This window comes from Scyliorhinus torazame, chromosome 5, assembly GCF_047496885.1.
Source record: "Scyliorhinus torazame isolate Kashiwa2021f chromosome 5, sScyTor2.1, whole genome shotgun sequence".
NCBI classification, from domain to species: Eukaryota; Metazoa; Chordata; class Chondrichthyes; order Carcharhiniformes; family Scyliorhinidae; genus Scyliorhinus; species Scyliorhinus torazame.
In genome coordinates this window covers 89,816,544-89,843,631 of record NC_092711.1, presented here as the reverse complement: position 1 = coordinate 89,843,631, position 27,088 = coordinate 89,816,544, and the positions used below count along the sequence as shown (strand labels likewise).

At 47.7% G+C, this 27,088-nt stretch overlaps 1 protein-coding gene across 6 annotated transcripts in view; it reads right to left on the bottom strand.

The window, feature by feature from the left end:
- Positions 1-27,088, bottom strand: part of LOC140418869 (uncharacterized) — a 59,354-nt gene that overhangs the window by 16,937 nt on the left and 15,329 nt on the right. Inside the window, exons 2-4 of one of the 6 annotated variants that reach the window (XM_072502510.1) lie at positions 16,726-16,913; positions 6,718-8,203; positions 5,267-6,342 (exon numbers count right to left, since the gene is read on the bottom strand). In XM_072502510.1, the coding sequence (XP_072358611.1) occupies positions 6,258-6,342; positions 6,718-7,772 (1,140 nt within the window). In that variant the 5' untranslated portion in view covers positions 7,773-8,203; positions 16,726-16,913 and the 3' untranslated portion in view covers positions 5,267-6,257. Of the gene's footprint in view, positions 1-5,266; positions 6,343-6,717; positions 8,204-15,670; positions 15,868-16,725; positions 16,914-27,088 lie in introns of those variants that run through there. The other 5 variants (XM_072502507.1, XM_072502508.1, XM_072502509.1 and 2 more) reach the window with 5 other exon arrangements.

Below are 27,088 nucleotides of genomic sequence, written 5' to 3'. Positions count from 1 at the left end.
TGCGCGAACACTCGGGCCCACTTAACCGGCCCATTTAGGCCTCTCACATTCCACGTGATCAGCCGGATTGGGGGGTTAACCCCCCCCCCACTAGCCATCACCTATCTTAGGCCAGTCCCGTGCTCGCGCCTCCCGCACCCTCCAGTCTCCCAGGCGGGGAACCCCCGTCCCGACCACCTCTTCCATTTTCAGTTCCCCCTCGGACAGTGCAGCAGCAACCCTAAAGAAAACACTCCCCCCCCCCACTAGATCTACATCTAGCTCTTTTGCTCCCCCCATATTACTTCCGTGAGTCAGCTGACTTCTGCTGACCCCGGCTTCCCCCGCCTTCCCGTTGATCTCCCCTGTGTGCGAGTCTCTCCTCCTCCTTACCTTCCTCCATCCCCCACCCCCCCGCTTTTGGCGCGGAAAAAAGCCTGCGCTTTCCTGAATCATCCCTGCCCCCTGTGGCTCCGCTCCTGTTGCGGCCCTTATCCCAGTTCCCTCATCCCCGAGTCTCACCTCCCTCCAGCACTGACGCCCACATTCCCCATCATCATCATCTCGTCTACAGAAAAGAAAAAAGGAATTTTAACCAGAACTCCAGCCACATCCCCATCCATCATCCCACCCATGAAGTATTCTTTGCGCATATTTACAACCCCATATACAACCGACATCTCCCCCCGCAACCACATCCCCTCAGTTCGAGTCCAGTTTTTCCGTCTGAATAAAGGTCCAAGGCTCTTCTGGCATTTCAAAATAATGGTGTCGGTCCTGATAAGTGACCCACAGTCGCGCAGGCCGAACCTGACTCTTTTTTTATGCAGCACCGCCATGGCCTGGTTGAAGCCAGCTCTCCTCCTTGCCACCTCCGCGCTCCAATCCTGGTAAACTCGGATCACCGGGTTCTCCCATCTACTGCTCCGCCCCTTCTTGGCCCATCTCAGCACACTTTCTTTGTCCGCGAAGCGATGGAACCTTGCCACTATCGCCCTTGGCGGCTTATCAGCCTTGGGTCTCCTCACCAGGACCCGGTGGGCCCCTTCCAGCTCCAGGAGGCTCGGAGAGGCCTCCGCCCCCATCAGCGAATGGAGCATCATACTCACGTATGCCCCGGCATCAGCTCCCTCCACTCCTTCGGGAAGACCCAGAATCCGGAGGTTCTTCCTCCTCGACCTGTTCTCCAGGACCTCAATTCTCTCGGCCCACCTCCTGTGCACCGCCTCGTGCACCTCCATTTTTACCGCCAGGCCCAGGATCTCGTCCTCGTTGGTATTCACTTCATCATTCACCTCACGAAGCTCTACCGCCTGGGTCTTCTGGGTCTCCCTCAGCCCCTCGATCGCCAACAGCATTGGCGCCAGCGCCTCCTTTTTCAGCTCCTCCACACATCGCTTGAGGAACTCCTGCTGGTCTGGTCCCCACGCTGCTCGCTCTCCACCATCTTGCTTTTTTCCCCTCGTTTTGGTCTCTGCTCCAGGGCCTCTTTTCTCGTCGTCCACCGCTGATCTCTGCCATATATTGTAAGGGGGCCCTTACTGCACCTTCCCACACGGGATTGATTCAAAAGAAAGCTCCGTTGGGGCTCCTCTGGAGAGCCCGAAAGTCCATTGTCGTGGGAGCTGCCGAAACGTGCGGCTTAGCTCCGCATCGCCGCAACCGGAAGTCCACAGTGGTTATTACAAAGTCTACTTTACTTACTTAGCAACGCGGGACCCAGGATCGAAGCTACTAAGTGGGAAGTAGATCAAATCTTCTATGAAGATATGGGTTATACCAGGGGATAAGTTGAAACACTAGTTTGACCCGAATAACACCCACCTAAGTCTGCATAGGAGTCGGAGTGAGAATCCCTGTTCACCATTTAGAATGCCTGATTGACCCTTTTTGGTCCAGGGGGAATTCTAATAGTGGTGAGGTTTTTTTTTTACTTCATAACCCAGAACTCAAGTTCTGCAATCTCTCTCCATTTAAATGTCGATACCTGTCTGGTACGGCCGCATTTGGAGTATTGCGTACAGTTCTGGTCACCGCATTATAGGAAGGACGTGGAGGCTTTGGAGAGGGTGCAGAGGAGATTTACCAGGATGTTGCCTGGTATGGAGGGGAAATCTGGTGAGGAAAGGCTGATGGACTTGAGGTTGTTTTCGTTGGAGAGAAGAAGGTTAAGAGGAGACTTAATAGAGGCATACAAAATGATCAGGGGGTTGGATAGGGTGGACAGTGAGAACCTTCTCCCGCGGATGGATATGGCTGGCACGAGGGGACATAGCTTTAAACTGAGGGGTAATAGATATAGGACAGAGGGCAGAGGTAGGTTCTTTACGCAAAGAGTAGTGAGGCCGTGGAATGCCCTACCTGCTACAGTAGTGAACTCGCCAACATTGAGGGCATTTAAAAGTTTATTGGATAAACATATGGATGATAATGGCATAGTGTAGGTTAGATGGCTTTTGTTTCGGTGCAACATCGTGGGCCGAAGGGCCTGTACTGCGCTGTATTGTTAAAAAATAAATAAATAAATAAATATTGTTTTATTTCATACTTCCTGACAAAGCAGACAATTCACATTTTCCCAAGTTATGCTCCATCTGTCAGGTTTTTTGCCCAGACACTTAACCTATTTGTAGTCCTTTGCAGAGTCCTTAATTCCACGTCACAAATTACTGTCCGACCTGTCTTTGAGTCATCAGAAAATTTAGCCACCAGACATTCAATCCCATCATCCAACACATTCATATAGATTGTAAATGGTTCCGAGCACTGATCCTGGTGACATTCCACTTGTCACATCTTACCCACCCAGAAATGACCCATTTATACCGACTGGCTGCTTCCTGTTCGCTAACCAATCCTCTATCCATGCTGATATGTTGATCCCACACCATGAGCTCATATTTTGTGTATTAACCTTTGATGTGGCACCTTTGGAATTCCCTTCTGGAAATCCAGATAAAGCACATCTACAGGTACCCCTTGATTGACATCCCGTGTTACTTCCTCAAGCATCTTGATAAATTAGTCAATCACGATTGATTCCCTGAACGCCATTTTCAAACACTGTATCAAAAGAAAAATCAAATCTCCTCTACCCCTCTGGCTCCATTGCCAATTACCTTAGAGGGACTCACTTTCTGTTAAAGAGCCTGTCAACCTCTCTCACCCACTTTCCTGAAAGTGAACATATTTAATCAGGAAAAGTCCAACAAATTCAAATATTTTCCTGTTAAAAGTTTATTGACGAAACAGGACATGGTTAAAAAAAAACTAACAGAAAATTACTTGAGGATCAAAGACAACCAAACAGGATGTTCACAATGTTCTGGTCCCAAATTATTTCCCTTCGGCTCCTCTGTACCCTGTTCCCGTGACGCCCCCCCCCCCCCCCCCCCGCTTTGGACACAGGGGCACTGAACCCTGGAGGTCACATCATCATCAGCCCTGTCACCGCCCCCCCCCCGAAACCTGATTAGTTGGATGTCCTATTCCCACTCAGTCCTCCAGCACCTTCCTGTCTCTATTAACGATGCCCATGGCAGTTCCCCAACTGGGGTGCAGGCCCCGTCATTCTCAGCTAAATTCAGCCCTCAGCTCCATCACCTGGCTGTCATTGACATGAGCAATAGAGACAGAAAGGTGCCCGAGGCTCAAATAGGAAGATAAAACTTGTGGATTAGGACCCCCATAAAGGTCAGCAACTTCTTATAAAAAGTCAAATTCCCAGTCAATAAATTAAAGGATCACACGACGGGACTTCCAAGTTTTATGACTTTTAGTACAACAAACAAACAAACTAGAAGCTACTTTAACTCGGAAACCTACACATTAAACTATAAACTAGAACTTTGCCCTTTTACGCAATCTAAAATCACACTCCACGAGTATAGTTGCTCTGTCCTGGAAGTCGAAACTTAATTGTCTCAGAACCTGTCCAAATGATGATTCATTCCTGAGAATCTACTTCCGTTCTTCGACCAAGACACCAAGGAAAAAAAGGGAGAATAGAATAGAATGTGAACTGGCAAAATACATAAAAATGGACTGTAAAAGCTTCTGTGGCTACGTAAAAAGGAAACGTTTAGCTCAGACAAATGTTTGTCCATTACAGATAGAGTCAGGAGAATTTAGAATGAGGAATAGAGATCCCTGCAGCCACCTCGTTCAACACTCTGGGATGTAGATCATCAGCTTTTGGGGATTTATTCACTTTCAATCCCATTAATTTCTCCAGTATGACTTTTCCACCAATACTAATCTCTGCCAGTCCCTTGGTTCTCTGGTGTTTTGGGGACAATTTCTGTACCTTCCTCTGTGAAGACAGACACACATTGTTTAGTTTCTCTGCCATTTCCTTACTCCCCATTACAAACTCTCCTGGCTCTGCCTGGAATGGACCCACATTGGTCTTTGCTAATCTTTTCCTTGTCACATTCCTGTAGAAGCTTTTCCAGTTGTTTTTTATGTTTCTCCCCAGTTTGCTCTCATCAGTTTCTTGGTCCTCCTTTGCTGAATTCCAATCGATCTAATGGAATCTTTTAACTTTTCATGTTAGCTGAGGTTGCATCACTTTTCCTGTTGGATTTTTGTTCCTTAAAGGAATCTATATTGGTTGTATATATGCAAAGTAAAAGTCACAAAAATCCCAGAGGACCATAGGCTGCTCCCCTTTGACAGAGAGAGAGCTGACTGGTGGTGATTTAACCTGAGGGTCAGCACACCTCAGGCGAGGGGCCTGGTTGAGAAGGCGGGGCCTTCATGAATAAACTCAGCCAGTATGAGAGTTGAATCCTCACTGCTGGCCTTGCTCTGCATCATGAACCAGCCGTCCTGCCAACTGAGCTAACCGACCCTCTGATAAAGATGTAATAATTCCTTAAACATGAGGTATTCCCTGTACCAATCAGTTTCCCAGTCCACCTCAGACAACTTGCCCCTCACACTCTGATACTTTCCTTGTGAGGGACATCCAGATAACTTAAACAAAGGAACCATGTAACCACCAGGGCCCATCTCCATGGCAACGTGGCACGCTTTGGGGGGTTTGAAACAGAAATGGAAACTAAATATCTTCAAACTTCCAAACATCCTTTCACTGTGTGATCCTTGTGCAATTTGATGCCAGGTATTAGCAACAAGGCTCAAAGATCAACAGCCCACTGCAGGCAAAGTGGTGAGACCAGCCAGTGCAGCAGAAAGAAACCCTCTGTAGAGATCTACTATGAGGATTTAGTGAGGAGCTTGCGACACTAAAACTCAGTAGAAATTTGAGTTAAAACCTCTCGGATGCAAATAAGAATCTTTTATTGCCTCTATTTGATTACAATTAGGAGTCACTTAAATCTTATTCTCTGATAAGTCCGGCTAGCAAAAGGACTTAAAGAGAAGGAACTTGTACAGAATTTAACTTTCAAAATAATACATAAATGGTTTCTTGCTTACGGCAAACCAGCTTGCATTTACTTCAAGAGTTAGACTGGAAAGGTGAAAGTATGAAAAATAGAGACAGCGAATAGTTTAGATCAAAGTATAGGTGATTCATGAATAAAGATGGCCGCACGGACCATCACGGTTATAGGAAATCATATCAGCCTTTAGCCATCTATCTGCACCTCTATGTCGTTCTAATTGGTTTGGATTAAAATCAAATGTATTTGATTCGACGGTTAGCTGTCAATCCTCAATGTGCATCATTCGTTCTAAATGTTTCATGTCTGAATATTTGTGTATGTTATGGAATGCGATTCTATGGTTATTATCAAGTCCAGTTCAAACTGGACTTCTGCTGACTTCGCTATTATCCACATTCTTAATGTTGCTATGGTGCCTGCCCTGTCCTTGGAGTGATAACTGGTACAGCTTGTGTTTTAATGCCACACTGTCTAGAACATGTATTTGTTAGAACAATGGCTTTCTCCTCTCAGCTCAGTAAAAGTGCTGTTTTAATCTACAATGAAATTATGCATAAGTCAGGCTGTTTTGTGTCTCTGTTGAAGCTAGTTGAAGCTATGTGTTTTGAGATGACCTGAGATTATGAGTGCTGAAATCCTTACTTTAAAATGGGTATTAAAACTGGGGCTTAATATTTATACTAAATAGCCTTCTTTTACCTATCAGGTATGTTAGAAAATAGTTGGTTTCCATCACCCTCCGACCACCCCCACTGACCACCTGTCAGAATGAACAAAATGCAGTCCTGGATGTAGAGCAGAAACAATAACAGCAGAATCCAACCCCTGTAATCGATTGTGAAATTGTCGGTGTCACTGCAGGTGCGATTAAACATGCAATCCCGTCTCACATTGAGAGGTGGACGGCCTCTCCCCAATGTGAACTCGCTGGTGTGTCTGCAGGTGAGATAACCTGTGAGATTAGGGCAGCACGGTAGCCTTGTGGATAGCACAATTGCTTCACAGCTCCAGGGTCCCAGGTTCGATTCCGGCTTGGGTCACTGTCTGTGCGGAGTCTGCACATCCTCCCCGTGTGTGCGTGGGTTTCCTCCGGGTGCTCCGGTTTCCTCCCACAGTCCAAAGATGTGCAGGTTAGGTGGATTGGCCATGATAAATTGCCCTTAGTCTCCAAAATTGCCCTTAGTGTTGAGTGGGGTCACTGGGTTATGGGGATAGGGTGGCGGTGTTGACCTTGGGTAGGGTGCTCTTTCCAAGAGCCGGTGCAGACTTGATGGGCCGAATGGCCTCCTTCTGCACTGTAATTTCTATGTAAATCTATGTAAATAACTGAGTAAATCCCTTCCCACACGGAGAGCAGGTGAACGGCCTCTCTCCAGTGTGAACTCGCTTGTGTGTCCGCAGGGTGGATAACTGAGTGAATCCCTTCCCACACCGAGAGCAGGTGAATGGCCTCTCCCCAGAGTGAACTCGCTGGTGTGTCCGCAGGTGAGATAACTGAGTAAATCCCTTCCCACACGGAGAGCAGGTGAACGGCCTCTCTCCAGTGTGAACTCGCTTGTGTGTCCGCAGGGTGGATAACTGAGTGAATCCCTTCCCACACCGAGAGCAGGTGAATGGCCTCTCCCCAGTGTGAACTCGCTGGTGTGTCCGCAGGGCGGATAACTGAGTGAATCCCTTCCCACACCGAGAGTAGGTGAATGGCCTCTCCCCAGTGTGAACTCGCTGGTGATTCTGCAGGGTGGATAAATGTGCAAATCCTTTCCCACACTGAGAGCAGGTGAATGGCCTCTGGCCAGTGTGAACTCGCTGGTGTGTCCGCAGGGTAGATAACCGAGTAAATCCTTTCCCACACTGAGAGCAGGTGAATGGCCTCTGACCAGTGTGAACTCGCTGGTGTGTCCGCAGGGTAGATAACCGAGTAAATCCTTTCCCACACTGTGAGCAGGCGAATGGCCTCTCCCCAGTGTGAACTCGCTGGTGTGTCTCCAGGGTGGATAACTGAGTAAATCCTTTCCCACACTGACAGCAGGTGAATGGCCTCTCCCCAGTGTGAACTCGCTGGTGTTTCTGCAGGGTGGATAAATGTGCAAATCCTTTCCCACACTGAGAGCAGGTGAATGGTCTCTCCCCAGTGTGAACTCGCTGGTGTGTCCGCAGGGTGGATAACTGAGTATATCCCTTCCCACACTTTGAGCAAGTGAATGGCCTCTCCCCAGTGTGAACTCGCTGGTGTGTCCGCAGGGTGGATAACTGAGTAAATCCCTTCCCACACTTTGAGCAAGTGAACGGCCTCTCCCCAGTGTGATTGCGTCGATGAACCTCCAGCTCAGATGGGAATCTGTATCCCTTCCCACAGTCCCCACATTTCCACGGTTTCTCCATGTTTTGGGTCTCCTCACATCTCTCCAGGCTGAACAATCAGTGGAAGCCTCGTCCACAACACAGGTACGGTTCCTCCCCGCTCTGAATATTGTGGTGTTTTTCAGGCTGTGTAACTGGTTAAAGCTCTTTCCACAATCAGTTCACTGGAACACTCTCACTCGGGTGTGTGTTGTGTGGGTCTTGGTGCTTTTCCAGTCACACTGATCCTTCCACAGTCAGTTCACTGGAACACTCTCACTCGGGTGTGTGTTGTGTGGGTCTCGGTGCTTTTCCAGTCACACTGATGGTTGAAATATTTAGCTGACAGTTCAGGGAAACATTTCTCCTAGATTCAAAGGCCGATGATATCCAGGTTCCAAGGAAGGGAGTGACTGTCAGATCGAGATGTGACGTTTGAGATTTCTGTCTGTAATTCTTCCTCGTCTAATATCCTGTAAAAACAATTTACAAAATTTGTCACTGTCAGTACAGGATAGAAACTCAGAACAGACAATTCTAGTTTCTATGGCACATTTTTTCCTCTCTCTTATTCCCCGAAAGCTGTAAATCTCCATCCCACACACTCCCTCCATTCTCACTCTGCTGTATCTCATATTGACCCTCCTAATTCTCCTGAAGGTGCTGATTCAGGCTGATTGACAGATCCATGCTCACAGCTTCCTGTCCAGGAGATCACAACAGTTTTAGCTGCAGTCGGCCATTCGGCACATCGAACCTGAACCATCCAATGGGATCATTGGCTGATCTACCTCAGCACCGTTTTCCAACACTATCCCCCATATCCTTTGACGTCTACAATATCCAGAAACCTCTCAATCTGTGTCTTGAAAATACTTGGATTACTGAGGCTCCAGAATCCTTGGGGGTAGAGAATTCCAAATCTTCACCACATCGTTGAGTAAAGGGGCTGGTTAAGCACACTGGGCTAAATCGCTGGCTTTTAAAGCAGACCAAGGCAGGCCAGCAGCATGGTTCGATTCTCGTACCAGCCTCCCCGAACAGGCGCCGGAATGTGGCGACTAGGGGCTTTTCACAGTAACTTCATTGAAGCCTACTTGTGACAATAAGCGATTTTCATTTTCATTTTTCATCTCAGCTTTCTGTCCATTTACCTGCCAGTTCCGCATAACACCCGCCATCCTCATCAATCAGAAATCTGTCTGAGGGTGGGGAGGTGTCAGGCATGTGATACGGGTGTGGGAGTAGCTGCTTTTCAGCAGGTTCTGGTGCCACTAACTTATAATCTGACACTTATCCTGATTGCCTGGCACTCATCTACCTAATCCTTGAATTCATATTTGTTATCATGTCCCTGGAAGACTTCAGGGTTCGGTCTGGTAGGATTATGCTGGAAAAAGTGAAGAAATCATGAATAAAACAGCGCAGGTGGATTCAGCGGGAATGGAGCCGCCTTTTCAACATGGCGGCCTGACCCTCAGGAGGTCTCTCGACCACACTCTCTAAGGGGTTCTCTGGGAGGCGGCAAAAATTATAGCTGTCGACATTATCCGTGTTATTGACCAGAGGCGGAGTGTGCTGACTCAATATCTGTGAGCTCATGAGGACCACCTGCAAAACGCCATGAAGAGGTTCGATGATCCGGAGGAGAGAATCCTGAACATTCAGCAAGATGCCTCCTCGACGGAGACAAGAATTCAATCCTTTGAAAACAAGCCGAGTGGCTGGCGGAGGTCCTGGAGGACTTGGAGAACTGAGGGTCAGAGAAAGAACATCCGAGTCGTCGGCCTGTCAGATGGTCATCATAGAATTTACAGTGTAGAAGGAGGCCACTCGGCCCATCAGGTCTGCGCTATGGAAACAACACCCCAGTCAAGCCCATACCTCCACCCCATCCCTGTAACCCAGTAACCCCACCTAACCTTTTATTTGGACACTGAGGGCAATTTATCGTGGCCAATCCACCTAACCTGCACATCTTTGGGCTGCGGGAGGAAACCGGAGCACCCGTAGGAAACCCACGCTGACACGGGGAGAACGTACAGACTCCGCACAGACAGTGATCCAAGCTGGGAATCGAACCTGGGACCCTGGAGCAGTGAAGCAACTGTGCTAACCACTGTGCTACCGTGCTGCCCATAAATGATGTTTTTTTCTGTCCATTCAGTGTGGAGGGTAAGGCTCCCGTGAGGTTCTGCGAGGACCGACTGCCACGTTTTCTCAAGCTGGATGGGAAGCCTGCGCATTTCAAATTAGAAACGTTGCATCGGTCTTTGAGGCCGAGGGGTAGTTTTCATCCCAGGCCTGTAATCATTCGCTTCCACAACTTGAGAGAATGTCCTGGAGAGGGAACGGCGAGGTGGCACCTGGCGCCAGGAAGGAGTGAGGATTTACTTCTTCCAGGACTTTTCGACAGCAACACAAACGAAGCGTCGAGGCTTCGATGAGGTTCAATGGCAGGTCAAGCATGTGGGGAGTGAATTACGTCAGGCTTTATCCTGCAACCCGAAAAATGGTATCCAACAACTCCGTCAAGTCTTTCAATAATCCAACTATTGCCTTGGCCTTCATTAAATCCATGAAGGGCCAAGATCTGGAGGGATGGTTTGCAGCTAGGACTAACTCAGGTTCTAATCCGGACTCTTTCCTGGTCATGGTGTTGTCTGAATTTCAGAATCAGAGAAATACACATAGGGACAGGAGTAGGCCATTCAGATCCTCGAGTCTGTCCTGCCATTTAGTGAGATCATGGCTGATCTGTGACCTAACTCCATATCCCTGAATATCTTTGCTGAACAAAAGTCTATTTCAGATATAAAATTAACAACTGATCCAGCTTCACCTGCTGTTTGTGGGAGAGAGTTCCAAACCTCTCCCACCCTGAGTGTGAAGAAGTTCTTCCCAACATCTCTCCTGAACGGTCTAGTCCTGATTTTTAGACAATGATCCCAGTTTTAGAATCTCCAACAAGTGGAAATAGTTTATCTTTATCCACCCTGTCTTTCCCTGTTAATATCGTAAATACTTCAATCAGATCACACCTTAATCTTCTAAATTCTAGCAAAAACAGGCCTAATTTGTGTAATCGCTCCTTGTAATTTAACCCCTGTATTCCAGGTATCGTGGGATATCGTCTTAGTAAACCTGTGTTGCACTCACTCCAGGGGCAAAATATCCTTCCTAAGGTGTGGTGCCCAGACCTGCTCTCAGTTCTCCAAGTGGGGTCTTGTACAGCTGCAGCATAACCTCCGAGTCTTTATACTCCAATTCTCCAGATGGGCGGCATGGTTGTACAGTGGTTAGTACCGCTGCCTCACAGCTCCAAGGTTCAATTCCGGCCTAGGGTGACTGTCTTGTGTCGAGATTTTACTTTCTCCCCGTGTCTGCGTGGGTTTCCTCTGGGTGCTCCGGTTTCCTCCCACTGTCCAAAGATGGGCAGGTTAGCTGGATTGGCCATTCTAAATTGCCCCTTAGTATCCAAAAGGTTAGGTGGGGATAGGATGGAGGTGTGGGCTTAGGCAGGGTGCTCTTTCCAAGGGCCGGTGCAGATTCGATGGTCCGAATGGCCTCCTTCTGCACTGTATATTCTCTGATTCTATGTAAATGCCAGCATTCCATTCGTCTTTTTGATTATTTTCTGTACTTGTTCCTGGCAGTTTTGGGTTCTGTGAACCTGAACCCTCCACGTCTCTTTGCCATCCACTGAACTTAACCTCTTTCCATTCAGAAAGTCCTCTTCTATTCTTTTTTGGTTCAAAACAGATAACCTCACACTCAATTACATTGAGTTCCATTTGCCACAAATTTGCCCATTCAGCTAGTCTGTCAATATCTCCTTGCAATTTTATGCCATCATCTTGGCTGTCCATTATGCCATCTAACTTTGTATCATCAACAACAGTGAAGAGGCCCTTCCGCCCATTGAGTCTGCATCGACACTGGCAAAACACCTGACCGACCTGATTCCATTTGCCAGCACTTGGCCCATAGCCTTGAATGTTATGACCTGCCAAGTGTTCATCCAGGTACTTTTTAACCCACCTCTACCACCCTCCCAGGCAGTGCGTTCCAAACCGTCACCATCCTCTGGGTAAAAAGGTTTTTCCTCAAAACCCCCCTAAACCTCCTGCCCCTCAACATGAGCTTGTGTCCCCTCGTGACTGACCTTCAACTGAGAGGAACAGCTGCTCCCTATCCACCCTGTCCAAGCCCCTAATAATCTTGTACACCTCAATCAGCATCCCCCCCCCCTCCCTCCTCCACCAGTCTTCTCAGCTCCAATGGAAAAAACCCAAGCCTAGAGGATAACTCAGAAAATTGAAAGGAAAATACAGGATAATCCAGGAAACTACAAGCTGGTGAACTTTACATCAGTGGTAGGGAAATTATTGGAGAGGATTCTTCAAGACAGGATTTGCGCCCATTTCAAAGCAAGTGGACGTATTAGTGAGAGGCAGCATGGTTTGTGAAAGGGAGGTCGTGTCTCACTAACTTGATCGGGTTTTTTGAGGAAGTGACAGAGATGATTGATGAAGGTAGTAAGCCCCTTGGCAGACTGGTACAGAAGGTGAAGTCACACAGGATCAAAGGTAAGCTGATAAGATAGGTATAGCATTGACTTGGTCATAGAAGACAGAGGGTAGCAGCAGAAGGGTGCTTTTCTGAATGGATGGCTATGACGAGTGGTGTTCAATAGGGAGCAGTGCTGGGACCTCTGCTGTTTGTAGTATATATAAATGGTTTGGAGGAAAACGTAATTGGTTTGATTAGTAAGTTTGCAGACGACACAAAGTTGGTGGAATTGCGGATAGTGATGTGGACTGTCAGAGGATTCTGAAGGATATAGATCGGTTGGAGACTTGGGCAGAGAGATGGCAGATGGAGCCAAATGTAAGGTAATGCATTTTGGAAGATCTAATACAGGAGGGAAATATACAGTAAATGGCAGAACCCTTAAGAGTATTGACAGGCAGAGGGATCTAGGTGTACAGGTCCACAGGTCACTGAAAGTGGCATCGTAGGTGGAGAAGGTAGTCAAGAAGACATACGGCATGCTTGCCTTCATTGGCCGGGGAATTGAGTTTCAAAATTGTCAAGTCATGTTGCAGATTTATAGAACCTTTATTAGGCCACACTTGGAATATAGTGTTCAATTCTGGTTGCCACACAACCAGAAAGATGTGGAGGCTTTGGAGAGGATACAGAAAAGATTTACCAGGATGTTGCCTGGTATGGAGCGCATTAGCTACAAGGATAGGTCGGAGAAACTTGGTTTGTTCTCACTGGAATGACGGAGATGGAGGGGCGCCCTGAAAGAAGTCTACAAAATTATGAGGAGCATGGACAGAGAAGGTAGTCAGAAACATTTTTCCAGGGTGGAAGAGTCAATTACTGGGAGATACAGGTTTAAGGTGTGAGGGGCAAAGTTCAGAGGAGATGCATGAGGGAAGTTGTTTTTACACAGAGGGTAGTGGATGCCTGGAACTCACTTGCCAGAGGTGCTGGTGGAAGCAGGTATGATAGTGACATTTAAGGAACGTCTTGACAAATACATGGATAGGTTAGGAATAGAGGGATATGGACCCCAGAAGAGTGGAAGGTTTTAGGTTAGATGGGCAGCATGGTCGGTGCATCCTTGGGAAGGCCGAATAGCCTGTTCCTGTGCTGAACGTTTCTGTGCTCTTTGTTTGTTCTATCCAACCTCTCTTCATAACTTAAATGTTCCATCCCATGCAACTTCCTCTGCATTGTCTCCAATCACATCCTTCCTATAAATGTGGCGAGCAGAAATGCTCACAGTAATGTCCCATATGCCTTTTTCACCACCCTATTAACCTGCCCTTCCACGTTCAGAGATCTCTAGACAACACACCAAGGTCCCTTTGTTGCTCAGAACTTCCCAGTGTCACACTGTTTATTGAATACTTCCTGGTCACATTACCCCTTCCAAAGTGTGTCACCTCACTGTTTAGGTTTCAAATAGGGGCAGCACGGTAGCATAGTGGTTAGCACAATTGCTTCACAGTGCGAGAGTCCCACGTTCGATTCCCAGCTTGGGTCACTGTCTGTGTGGAGTCTGCACGTTCTCCCCGTGTCTGCCTGAGTTTCCTTCGGGTGTTCCCGTTTCCTCCCACAGTCCAAAGATGTGCAGGTTAGGTGGATCGGCCATGCTAAATTGCCCTTAGTGTTGGGTGGGGTTACTGGGTTATGGGGATAGGGTAGAGATATGGGCCTGGGTAGGGTGCTCTTTCCAAGAGCCGGTGCAGAGTCGATGAGTCGAATGGCCTCCTTCTGTACTGTAAATTCTATGATTCTAAATCCATTTTGCCACTTTTCTGCCCATTTGACCATCCCGTCTATATCTTCCTGTTACCCAAGACACTCAACCTCACTGTTAACCACCCGGCCAATCTTTGAGTCATTCGCAAGTCTCCCATGTGGGATCTTGTCAAATGCTTTATTGAAATCCCGTAAACTACATCAACTGCACTGCCCTACACACCTGGTCACATGCTCAAAAAATGCAATCAAATTTGTTAGGCATGGCCTCCCTCCGACAGTGTCATGCTGACTATTCCTGATCAAACCTCTCCAAGTGGAGATAAGAGTGCATCAGAATGTTTTCCAATAGTTTCCCTACCACTGACATGAGACTCACTCGTCTGCAGTTCCCTGGCTTATCTCTACAACCTTTCTTTTTTTTTTTTTAAATTCAGACTACCCAATTATTTTTTTTCTCCAATTAAGGGGCAATTTAGCATGGCCAACCCACCTAACCTGCACATCTTTGGGTTGTGGGGGTGAAACCCACACAGACATGGGGCGAATGTGCAAACTCCGCACAGACAGTGACCCAGAGCCGGGATTCGAACCTGGGTCTTCAGCGCCGCAGTCCCAGTTCTATTGACTGCACCACATTACAATCTTTCTTAAATAATAGGACATTAGTTGTTCTCAAGTCCCCTGGCAACATCCCCGTGGGCAGAAAGGGATTAAAACTTTGGGTCAGAGCCCCAGCAATCTCCTCCCTGGCCTCCCACAGCATCCTGGGACACAATTCAGCCAGAGCTAGTAATCTAATAATCTTATGGGCAGCACAGTAGCATTGTGGATAGCACAATTGCTTCACAGCTCCAGGGTCCCAGGTTCGATTCCGGCTTGGGTCACTGTCTGTGCGGAGTTTGCACATCCTCCTCGTGTGTGCGTGGGTTTCCTCCGGGTTCCTCCCACAGTGCAGGTTAGGTGGATTGACCATGATAAATTGCCCTTAGTGTCCAAAATTGCCCTTAGTGTTGGGTGGGGTTACTGGGTTATGGGGATAGGGTGGAGATGTTGACCTTGGGTAGGGTGCTCTTTCCAAGAGCCGGTGCAGACTCGATGGGCCGAATGGCCTCCTTCTGCACTGTAAATTCTATGATAATCTATGATTCCGAGCTTGGTTCACTGTCTGTGCAGAGTCTGCACGTTCTCTGCGTGTCTGTGTGGGTTTCCTCCGGGTGCTTCCTCCCACAAGTCCCGAAAGATGAGCTTGTTAGGTGAATTGGACATTCTGAATTCTCCCTCTGTGTACTCGAACAGCCGCCGCAGTCCGGCGACGAGTCGATTTTTATAGTAACTTCACTGCAGCGTTTATGTAAGCCTACTTATGACACTAATAATAAAGATTATTATAATGTAAGCCTACTTGTGACAATAATAAAGATTATTATGAATGGGCCGAAGGGCCCCTTTCCGTGTTGTAAAACTCTCTGACTCTAAAGATAGAGGTGGTAGAGGGAGGGAGGGAATGAGAAGGATTTTATAGAGAAACTGCCAAAGCCTCAACATTCACCAGCTCTGAGGACACACCTTAGCTCCCTTTCCAATCTGAAAGCAGCCTGAGCTGGATTTACATTCCCCTTAATTGATCATTGCTGGGTGATAATCCTGTACTTCCTCACCTCACACCACTGTGACAGCACCTTCACCACACAGACTGCAGCAACTGACCAAACATCACCTTCCCAGTTATTCCTGAAGGCACCGCCTTCCCAACCTGCCCCCTTGCCTGAGGTGCGGTGATCCTCAGGTCACATCACCGCCGGTCAGCTCTCTCCCGGGACCAGGCCCTGGTTCACAGCCGCCATCTTGGGGAAGCAGAGCGCATGCGCTAGCGTCTTGGTGATGCAACAGCTAGTGGGCGGGGCCTGAAAGTTTCTGTTCCCAGCCGGGTCCTAGTGCCCGGCAGACGTAACGTTGCAACAGGTTTTTAAAAAGTTTCATCCACGCCCAGTTGAAGCTGATGTTTGTGGCCTGGAGGTGTCTGTGGGTCACGTTTACATTCAGTGTGAGAGGCTGCAGCCTCTATATAGCTACCTGAAGGGGGTTAAACGCGTTTGATTATAATTCGTGGTCCTTTCCACTCCATTATCAGGATGTTTATGTGATATTTTCTTACCCTCAGCGTGATATTTCTTTCTTTAAAATACATTTCAGCAGCAGGCTGACTGGTGATTTTTAACGGATAGAAGGTTATTTATTATCACACTATTTCCCTCGATGTTTGAACATCTCAGCCTCTCTTCTCTTTCACACTCACTGACACATAACAGAAATTAGGTACAGATCAAGTTGAAGCTGTAATGATGAAAATGGAATGTAGACTACAATCTTTATATTGCTGCAGGTCTGTTGTCTTCTTGTTGAGCTGGTCCTTTGGTTGGAGTGAAGGGTTTTTAGAAACATAATTCTCATGAGTCTCTGAAGCTTCTTGTAGATGAATAGCCAGGAGGTTGGTTCTCAGGTGGACTTGGAAGCTGGAAGAAGTACATTACTGTGGCTGCACTGAGAGACATTCAGCTCTGCTGGTTCAGCAGGTTCCTGGTGCTTCAGATGCTTCTCACACACACATTTGCTTTGTTCAGAGTTTATTATACTGCATCCCTGACAATTAACTGCAGGGTTAAAACTCTAAGACCCAGAACACCCCGATAGAATAGCAGTTTATGATGCTCACTCATGCTTATCTCTGTCCCAATTCGAGCTCATTCTCCAGTGTTCAAGGGTTTTCCTCTGGGTGCTCCAGTTTCCTCCCACATATCCCAAAACGTGCTGTTAGGTAATATGGACATTCTGAATTCTCCCTCTGTGTACCCAAACAGGCACCGGAATGTGGCAACTAGGGGCTTTTCACAGTAACTGGCACTGTTTTAATAAATAAAAAAACATGTTATTCTTTTTCACATTTTCTCCCAAACTTACACCCACCAACAATAAACAATAATCAGTAACAAATATGTCAATCCCTATATCAATAACAACAATCCCATCCTCCCACCAAACCCCAAACCACCAAAGCCCGCATGTTCACACAAACAAATGACAAAAAGGAATTAGGGATCACCCATTGTCGCCATTATCCCACACAGCCCCCCTCCCCCCAATCCTCCCACCCACCCCAACTACTGTTCAATGTTATCCAGTTCTTGAAAGTGCATAATGAATAATGCCCATGAATTGTAGAACCCCTCCATCCTTCCTCTCAGTTCAAACTTAACCTTCTCAAGAGTCAAGAATTCCAACAGATCCCCCCACCACGCCAGGGCACAGGGTGGAGAGGTTGCTCTCCAACCCATCAGGATCCATCTTCGGGCGATCAGCGGGGCGAAGGCTACGATATCTGCCTCCGCACCCGTTTCCAACCATGGCCGGTCCGTCACGCCAAATATGGCCCCCCGGAGAGTCGGGTCCAGTTTCACGTGCACCACTTTAGAAATTATCCTAAAAACCTCCTTCCAGTAATCCTCCAGCTTTGGACAGGACCAAAACATATGAACATGATTAGCGCCCCCCCCCCCCCCCCAACCCAACGTTCACACACATCTTCTACTCCTTCAAAGAATCGGCTCATCCTCACCCTCGTGAGGTGTGCTCTGTATATCACCTTCAGCTATATCAGTCCCAACCTCGCGCACGAGATGGAGGCATTCACTCTCCGGAGCACCTCACACCAGAACCCCTCCTCCATATCGTCTCTGTAGCACCGTCAATATGACACGAGGCAGGTTGAGGTAATGTCAATTGAAGGCTTTATTAAGCAGAACTTTATCCCCAGCAGCGTGGTTACAGAATGGAACTGCTGAGGGAAATGGAGGGAAAAGCTGGGTTCTTATACCGGCATTTCTGGGTGGAGTCCAGTAGGTGGCAGATCCAATCAGGACCTGGCATCCCTCTACCAATAGCCTGTCGACACGTGGTGTACCGTATTACCCCTAATACATAACACCGTAGTCTCCCAACTCTTCCTCCCACTTTGCTTTGATCCTTTCCAGTGGTGTCAAAGTGCAGAAGGTTGCACTTTCATTCCCAATAACTCTAAAGAAGTTAAAGATTTGGCATTACATATCCAAAAAGGAATCAAAAAACTTGATCCACCCCAATTTATCTCTCTCTGGGATAAAATTTGTGGGTGGTTTGGACACACTGGAATGTCCACAATAAGAATAATCCTATTCTCCTGTGTAGCTGTATTCATCATTTACATAACATACCAATGTGCTAAGTGCATTAAAAAAAACTATTCGCTAAACGCAGGGGACCAACTATTAGAATGATTCAAACTAACCCAACAGTACCCCCAATCGATGAATTTGAGCTGAAATACCATTATTGAAATGTTACTGATCAATCAACTGTTTGACTATTATTAACATATTGTATAATTTATTAATACTGAATCAGTAGTATCAAATTTGATTAATTTATTAATTATAATAATTATTTTGAAATGCCTGGTTGTTGGGCCCCGGGGGTTGGCAGGGTTGTATGCTGTATTGGGAACTTGCAGGACGGGGAACTGGCACCACGGCTGATAATCGTCTGGGTAATCAGGGAAATCCACCTCCAGTGCCCCCTCTTTTCCCGGGACTAACTCTTGATTCATCTGTGGGAATTGATTAGCACGGATTTTAGAACGAGTGCGAGTCGCCGGACCTCCTTGCGACGGCGCAGATGGTGGTAGGGGTGTTGGGAGCGGTGGATAAAGGGCTTGAATGTAAGGTGGAGGCGGTCGTAGTGGCGGTGTAACGGTCAGTCGTCCCCTATATTGCCAATTTTCAGGGTCATCCTCATCGTCTCCCTCGGTCAAGGCAAGGCCGGCCATTTGACCGTACGGTCCTGATTTAGAAATTGGGGGTTTTACAGACTTAGGTCTTTTTCTCTGGTGGGCACATTCCTTTCTCAAAACGTCCGCAGTCTTAACAATTCCCCCTTCTGTTAATTCAATACCCAATTTTAAAGCGTTAGCCTGCCAACTAGCCAATAAAGATGTATTTTTAAATTTCTGGCAGTACTCCCGCCATAACTCAATCATTTTCTTTGCCGTGGAGCTACGGTTATGTTGCCAAATAATCTGCTGTGCCTCCATAACTGTAGGCAAACCTTTTGATCCTCCCAGGGGCCATTTCCCCTTTCCCAAAATCTTATGCAATTCCCCCGACAACTGCCGCAGCTGCTTAGAATGTTCCGGATACTGTTCGCAAAGAGTCTGAAGCGCACATCCACTATCAGAGGTGCTATCCAGAGTATTACCCATTGTCTCCTATCCTCGGATGATCCTTGTGGTTACCGACTTAATTTTGATCGTGATCCTAAATCGCTTATTCAATCAAGAATTTAAACGGGGTTATCCTGCCCCGTTACCCAATCAGGAGGCTTAGGCAATTGATCGAAAGTAGCTTTTAGAAGGTCAAAGTCTGGAAATGAAACATGAAAAGAGAGAGAGAGCTAATCTTCAGCTAAACTCAAACTCAAAGTCAAAAACACTACATCACTACAAAAACAGACTGACTAAACAGACTGACAGACTCAGAGAATCAAAGTCAGAACAACAGACAGACAGACTGACAGACAATTAAGGACAAGACGTGAGGGGGAGGGGGAGATGTGAGGGGGAGGGGGAGACGTGAGGGGGAGGGGGAGAAAAAAAAGGAAAGAAAAAAAGGGGGGAGAAAAAAAAGACAATTAAGGACAGACAATTAAGGACAGACCAAACAGACAAACAGACTCAGAGAATTAAAGACAGAACTAACAGACTTAAGAAATTGTTTGAGTGTTCCGACAGGGTACGCAACGGTGAAACCCTGTTTATTGTGGAGTTTAAGGCGTCATCCGCACCTGATGGGAAGTACTATAATTTGGACGGAGTTATCCGTTCTCCGCTGTAGCCAATAGTCAACCCGGAGTGTCGAACAAGTCAAGACACTGTTTTGAGACAATCACTTGTTTTAAGGGCAACCTTTTATCGCGAAGGTATCAAGCAACCAGAAGGATCATCATTCCCTACGTATCTCTTTTTGGCCGAGGGTCTCCTACCCTCGCGCACGGGTTTCCGACCCCAGAATTCGAAGAGGACTCTAACCTCTTACGGGACTCCAACCCAGGGATTCGAAGAGGACTCTAACCTCTTATGGGACTCCTACCCAGGGATTCGAAGAGGACTCTAACCTCTTACGGGACTCCAACCCAGGGATTCGAAGAGGACTCTAACCTCTTACGGGACTCCAACCCAGGGATTCGAAGAGGACTCTAACCTCTTATGGGACTCCTACCCAGGGATTCGAAGAGGCCTCTAACCTTTTACGGGACTCCAACCCAGGGATTCGAAGAGGACTCTAACCTCTTATGGGACTCCAACCCTTCCCGGGCCTCTAATCCGGACTGTAACGGGTTTGCCGGACTGACCTGATCTTGTAAGAGTCTCTCCAGAAACAGACGTTAGGACCAGATCGTGCTCGGTACAGCGGAGGTAAAACCAAAGTGGTAACAAGGGTACTCACATTTGGGGGCCCGATCACTACTTCGCCTCCGGACACGATCAGTCAGTTACACTGTCTGCTCCTGGCAAGGCTCCGTGAGAACCATCCTCTGCTACCAAATGTGAATTTTCGTTTCCCTTCAGTCCAGATGAAATGATCAATCGAACAACAAGTTACTTCAGCAAACGTACGTTTATTCACGGCTGGGACTTCACCACTGTATTTCAAAGAGTGTCTACAGTAGCAAGTCAAAATTAATACAGCAGACAGTTATTTATATATAATTAAATGACAATGTTTCCTTCCTAAGGACAGCCCCCTGAGAGGAGGCCACAGAATGCTGTAATTCTCAGGCCTCCTCGAAGGGGGCTGTCCTTAGGAAGGAAACATGGTCATTTAATTATATATAAATAACTGTCTGCTGTATTAATTTTGGCTTGCGACTGTAGACACTCTTTGAAATACAGTGGTGAAGTCCCGGCCGTGAATAAACGTACGTTTGTTGAAGTAACTTGGTGTTCGATTGATCATTTCATTCTCCCATCAAGCTCTATTCTAGCTTCAGACTAAAAACTCTGTTTGACATTCTATAGCTGGAGCCATATTCTCACCGTCTCCTCTTCCAAAATAGCTCCGCAAACCGCCGACACTACCCCCTTCTCCAGTCCCCCTGTCGTCAGCACCTCCTCCAGCAATGTGGAGGCCGGCTCCACCGGGAAACTCTAGCTCCTTTCTGGCAAACTCTCGAACCTGCATGTATCTAAACATTTCCCATACTTCGCTTCCAGCTCCTTCAATCCTGCAAACCGACCCCGAAGAAACAAATCTTTTAGTGTCTTAATCCCCTTCTCCTCCCATTTCCGAAAATTTCCATCCCACTTCCCTGGCTCAAATCTCAGGTTCCCCTGAATCTGCATCTCCCTTGACCCTGCCCCTAACCCGAAGTGTTGGCGAAACTGCCTCCAAATTCCCAATGAAGCTATTATTACCGGACTCCCTGAGTATTTCCCCAGGGCCATCGGGAGCGGCGCTGTTGCTATTGCTTTCAATCCCGTCCCCCTGCACAAATTCTCTCCATTCTGACCCACTGGGAATCAACCCCTCTGACCCAGCTCCGCACCATCTCCACATTCGCTGCCCAGTATTAGTCCATCAGGTTTGGAAGACCCAAACCCACTGCTTGCCTTCCCCTCTGTAGCAGCACCGTTCTCACTGTGGACACCTTCCCTCCACATATGAACGGAGTAATCCTTCCCTCAATCTCTCTGAAAAAAGCCTTTGGTAGGAAAATCGGCAGGCATTGGAAAATAAACAGAAATCGCGGCATCAAGTTCATTTTAACCGCCTGTACCCGACCCGCCAGTGACAGAGGGAGACCATCCCACCTTGCCAGATCAGCTCTCCCCACCAAACTAGAAATGTTGTACCTGCGGAAGCCCCCCCCCCCCCCCCCCCACTCCCGGGCAACCTGCACCCCCAGGTTTCAAAAGTGAGTCCCTGCTCTATGGAATGGCAGCCCCTCCACCCCTGCCCCCAGCCCCGGCCGAGACACCACAAAATACTCACTCTTGTCTAGATTTAGTTTGTACCCCGAGAAAGACCCAAACACCCGAAGCAGCTCCACTATTCTCCCTATCGACACACTGCAGAGACCTCCCCCTTATCATTTGTTTCCAGGTAGTTCTGGATGGACTTGTTAACCCACCCACAGATCGCTTCGTCCGCTAGCAGCCCCACATCCAGTCTCCACAGTTTGCCCTCTCTCCACACTAACCCGTAGATCCACCCAGTGCGGGGCATGATCCGACACTGCAATTGCCGAATACTCAATATCCTTCGGTATTAGCGCCCTGCTCAGAACAAAAAAGTCGATGCGAGAGTATACCTTGTGGCCATGTGAAAAAAAGGAAAACTCCTTCGTCCTCGGCCGTCCAAACCTCCATGGGTCTACTCCCCCCATTTGTTCCATAAAACCCTTCAATTCCTTTGCCGCAGCCGGCCTCCTCCCTGTCCTGGATTTTGACCGGTCCAATTCCGGATCAATGACTGATCCCATGATCAGGTTATGTGACTCTAAATCTGGGATCTTACCTAACACCCGCCTCATAAATTCCACGTTGTCCCATTCGGAGCATATATGTTCACAAGTACCACTCGCACCCCCTCCAGCTTCCCACTCACCATTATGTACCTACCCCCCTTGTCTGACACGATTCTTCCTGCCTTGAATGCCACTCGTTTGCTGATCAAGATCGCTACCCCCCTGGTCTTTGAGTCCAGTCCTGAGTGGAACACTTGGCTAACCCACCCCTTCCTCAATCTCGTCTGGTCTGTAACCTTTAAGTGTGTTCCTTGTAGCATTGCCACGTCCGCCTTCAGTTCCCTCAAATGCGCAAACACGCGAGCCCTCTTGACCGGCCCATTCAGTCCTCTCACGTTCCATGTGATCAGCCTGGACGGGGGACTTCCAACCTCCTTCCCCCCCCCTCCAGCACACCCCCCTCCCCCCGCACTCCCCCTAGCCATCACCCTTTTTAGGCTAGCCTCGAGCTCGCGCCCTCTACTTCCTCAAGTTCAAGTCCCCACTCGGGCTGTCGCGTTCCCGACCTCCCATTTATCCCCTAGTAACAGTTCCTCCCCGTTAGTAAAGCACCTCCCCTCTAGCAACAACACTAGAAACCCAATGCTCCAAGTCAAGCTCCTGCTTAACACCTGCTCACCCCCCTGCACTTCTAAGAGTCAGCTGACCCATGCTGACTCGATAGCTCCTGCCCCTGGCACCAAGCAATCGGTCTCCCTATTGTACTCTCCTCTCTCCTCCCCTCACATGAATAAACATTTTAAAAGCATCACATCCCCCAGTAAACAAACAACAGAAAAAAGTGAAGAAACGGTCACTGTAGAAAAATTGTCACCCAAAAAGCAGAACTAAATTCAAAGCCCATCCCCCCTCTAACAAGGTCCCGACAAGACAGATAACCTTTAACCATCCACACAGCCCATTATTTCACATAGAGATACTTAAATTTATACAATCCAGCACCACAAATCGCTGCCACAGTTCTTCTCCAAGGCTTAAGTGTCTTTTAATTCGCCTCCAGCTTAATTTCTTTAATAAAGGTTCATATTTCGTCTGGCGTTTCAAAGTAGAAGTCCCGTTCCTTATGTGTGACCCACAGACTGGCAGGGTACAGCATCCCTAACTTCACCCCCTTCTTAAAGAGGGTCGTTTTTGCCCGATTGAACTCAGCTCGCCTCTTGGCCAAATCCGCTCCCAGGTTCGGATAGATGCGCAACTCACAGTTCTCCCACTTGCTGCTCCGTTCTTTCTTGGCCCATCGCAAAACGTGTTCCTTCTCCATGAAACGGTGAAAACGTACCACCATGGCCCTCAGCGGCTCGTTCGCTCTGGGCTTCCTCGCGAGGGCTCTGTGCGCTCTGTCCTATTCCAGGGGCCGAGGGAACGACCCAGCCCCCATCAACTTCTCCAACATGTCCGTCACATAGGCCCTCACATCTGATCCCTCACTGCCTTCAGTAAGGCCAACAATTCTGAGATTGAGCCTCCTGGACCTATTCTCCAGGTCCTCCAGCTTCTCCTGCATTCTTTTCTGGCAGTCGTTCATCATCCCCACCTTGCTTTCCAGCACGGTTATACACGCCTCGTGCTTGGACAACTTGTGTTCCACCTCCTGGATCGCTCTCCCGTGGGTTTCCTGATTCTGAACCACTTGATCAATCGAAGCCTTAATCGGGTTCAGCGTGTCCTTCTTCAGCTTGGCGAAGCAATCCTCGAAAAACTTCACCAGCTGCTCCGTCGATCACTGTGCCGTCTCCCCGCAGCCCTTGCTCTCCGCCATGCTGTCCCGTGTCACCAGCTCTTCTTGCGTCTCCCTTATAGGACTTTGTCGTCTCACGCGGCCACTTCTGGTCAATTCTCCACACACCGGAGGAGGATTTCTCCTTACTGTCTCACTCTTCACTGATTTATCCCATAAAATCAAAAGAAAAACAGGGGGAAAAGGTCCAAAAGTCCGTTACAGGCGGGAGCTATCAAATGTGCGACCTCCTCCTCCATGGCTGCCACTGGAAGTGTAATGCATTTGTTTGGCAGGTACTAAATTTGTTTGTTGCTTCGTCAGCAGCTTGTCTGATATCTATCTCTAGTGATGTTTTTTCAGTCTCAATACTGGGTAAGAACTCGTGTTGATCGAGGCAGTTCGCCTCTGCACTTTTAAGGGTCAGCTGGTGTCAGCGGCAGGTCGCCCCCTGTAACTCTAACCTTATCCGGCTTGGTTATTTGCTAAAAAGGTTTTAACATCAAAAATGTGAAAATTATGGTATAAACATTCCACCTTGTGTGTTTCTTTATCTGGAAAGCAGTTGTTTCATTTTTAACTGGCGACAACAAGGTTTCATGCCTAACATTTATCCCCCAATTTAAACTAAGATCCTGTTAACTGTTCAGTAAAATAATGCACTTCTAAGGAAGTGTGAAATACTGTTCCCTTTTATGTAACTTAAGAATTTAAATTGATCAAATGGCTTTTTAACTTGAAAAACAGGATGAGTTGTCCCTAGGTGTGTTCTTTAATGCCTGTGAAGCTATCTGTATTTCAAACAAGCTGCTGCTATTATCCCTTTGTGGGACTTATCCCTTACTTATTAAAATCTCAAGTTTTTCTAGACTTCCATGGTTCAAATGACACAGTTTCCCATTTTAATTTACAGGGTACTTTTTAAAGGATGTGCCACAACCCGCCTCTCCCACCCTCCCAGGCAGTGCATTCCAGACCGTCACCACCCTCTGGGCAAAAAAGCTTATCCTCAAATCCACCCTAAACCTCCTGCCCCTCGCCTTGAACTTGTGACCTCTCGTAACTGACCCTTCAACTGAGGGGAACAGCTATTCCCTATCCACTCTGTCCATGCCCCTCATAATCTTGTGCACTTGATCAAGTTGCCTCTCAATCGTCTCTGCTCCAGCGAAAACGACCCAAGCCTAACCAACCTCTCTTCCTAACTTAAATGTTCCATCGCAGGCAACATCCTGGTGAATCACCTCTGCACCTCCAGTGCAATCACATTCTTCCTATAATGTGGCGACCAGAATTGCTCACAGTACTCCAGCTGTGGCCTCACCAAAGTTCTATACAACTCCAACATGACCTCTCTGCTTTTGTAATCTACGCCTCGACTGATAAAAGCAAGTGTCCCATATGCCATTATCACCAACCTGTTAACCTGCCCTTCGGCCTTCAGTGATCTCTAAAGAAACACGTCAAAGTCTCTTTGTTTCTCGGAACTTCCCAGTGTCAGGCCATTCACGGAATACTTCCTTGTCATATTACTCCTTCCAATGTGTATTCCACACTTTACCAGGTTAAATTCCATCTGCCAATTTTTACCATCCCATCTATATCTTCCTATAACCCAACACACTCAACCTCACTGTTAACCACCTGGCTAATCTTTGTGTCATCCAAGCGTACTGATCCTAAACCCCCCACCACATAGTCACCGATGTCATTTATATCCATGACAAACCCATCACAGATTCCTGTGGTGCGCCACTGGACACCGGCCTCCAGTCACCAGGAAACCGTGTACAAGGAAGGCCCAAAATGTCCTGGGTGGATAATATCAGAATGTGGACTGACCTCTCGATGGGACAGGCAGTGAGAGTAGTGGAGAAATCAGTGGAGAAAGATTGATCAGATTGGCAACACTCGGAATGAGGATGTAAGACAAGACGCCTCTAGTGGTTGGAAAAACAACATTTACTATCCAGGTTAAAATTAATTTACTACTGCTTTTTCAGATCGTTTTAGTGGAAACGTGCACTCCCAGGCTGAAAGAACATCAGCTACTGGAAGCAAAGTTGTAAGACCGGCCAGTCCAGCAGAAATAGACCCTTGTCCACTTCACCAACTGTCAGAGTGAACCTAGTTCAGTCCTGGATGTGATTGATGTGATGGGCGGCACGGCAGCACAGTGGTTAGCACGTTGCTTCACAGCGCCAGGGACCCGGATTCGATTACCAGCTTGGGTCACTGTCTGGAGAGTTTCCACGTTCTCCCCGTGTCTACGTGGGTTTCTTCCGGTTTCCTCCCACAAGTCCCGAAAGACATGCTTGTTAGGTGAATTGGACATCCTGAATTCTCCCTGTGTGTACCCAAACAGGTGCCGGAGTGTGGCGACTAGGGGCTTTTCACAGTAATTTCATTGAAGTGTTAACGTAAGCCTACTTGTGACACTAGTAAAGATTATTATTAACAACAGCAAAAGAAGCAGAATCCAGCCCCTGTGATCACTTGTGAACTCGCTGGTGGGAGGAATCACTGAATCCCCTCTCACACTCGGAGCAGCTGAACGGCTTCTGCCCAGAGTGAACTCGCTGATGCTTCAGAGAATTCGAAGATTGAGTGAATCTCTTCTCACACACAGAGCAGGCAAACGGCCTCTCCCCAGTGTGAACTCTCTGGTGTGTCGGCAGATGGGATGAATCACGGAATCGCTTCCCACACTCCGAGCAGGTGAAAGGCTTCAGTCCAGAGTGAAGTC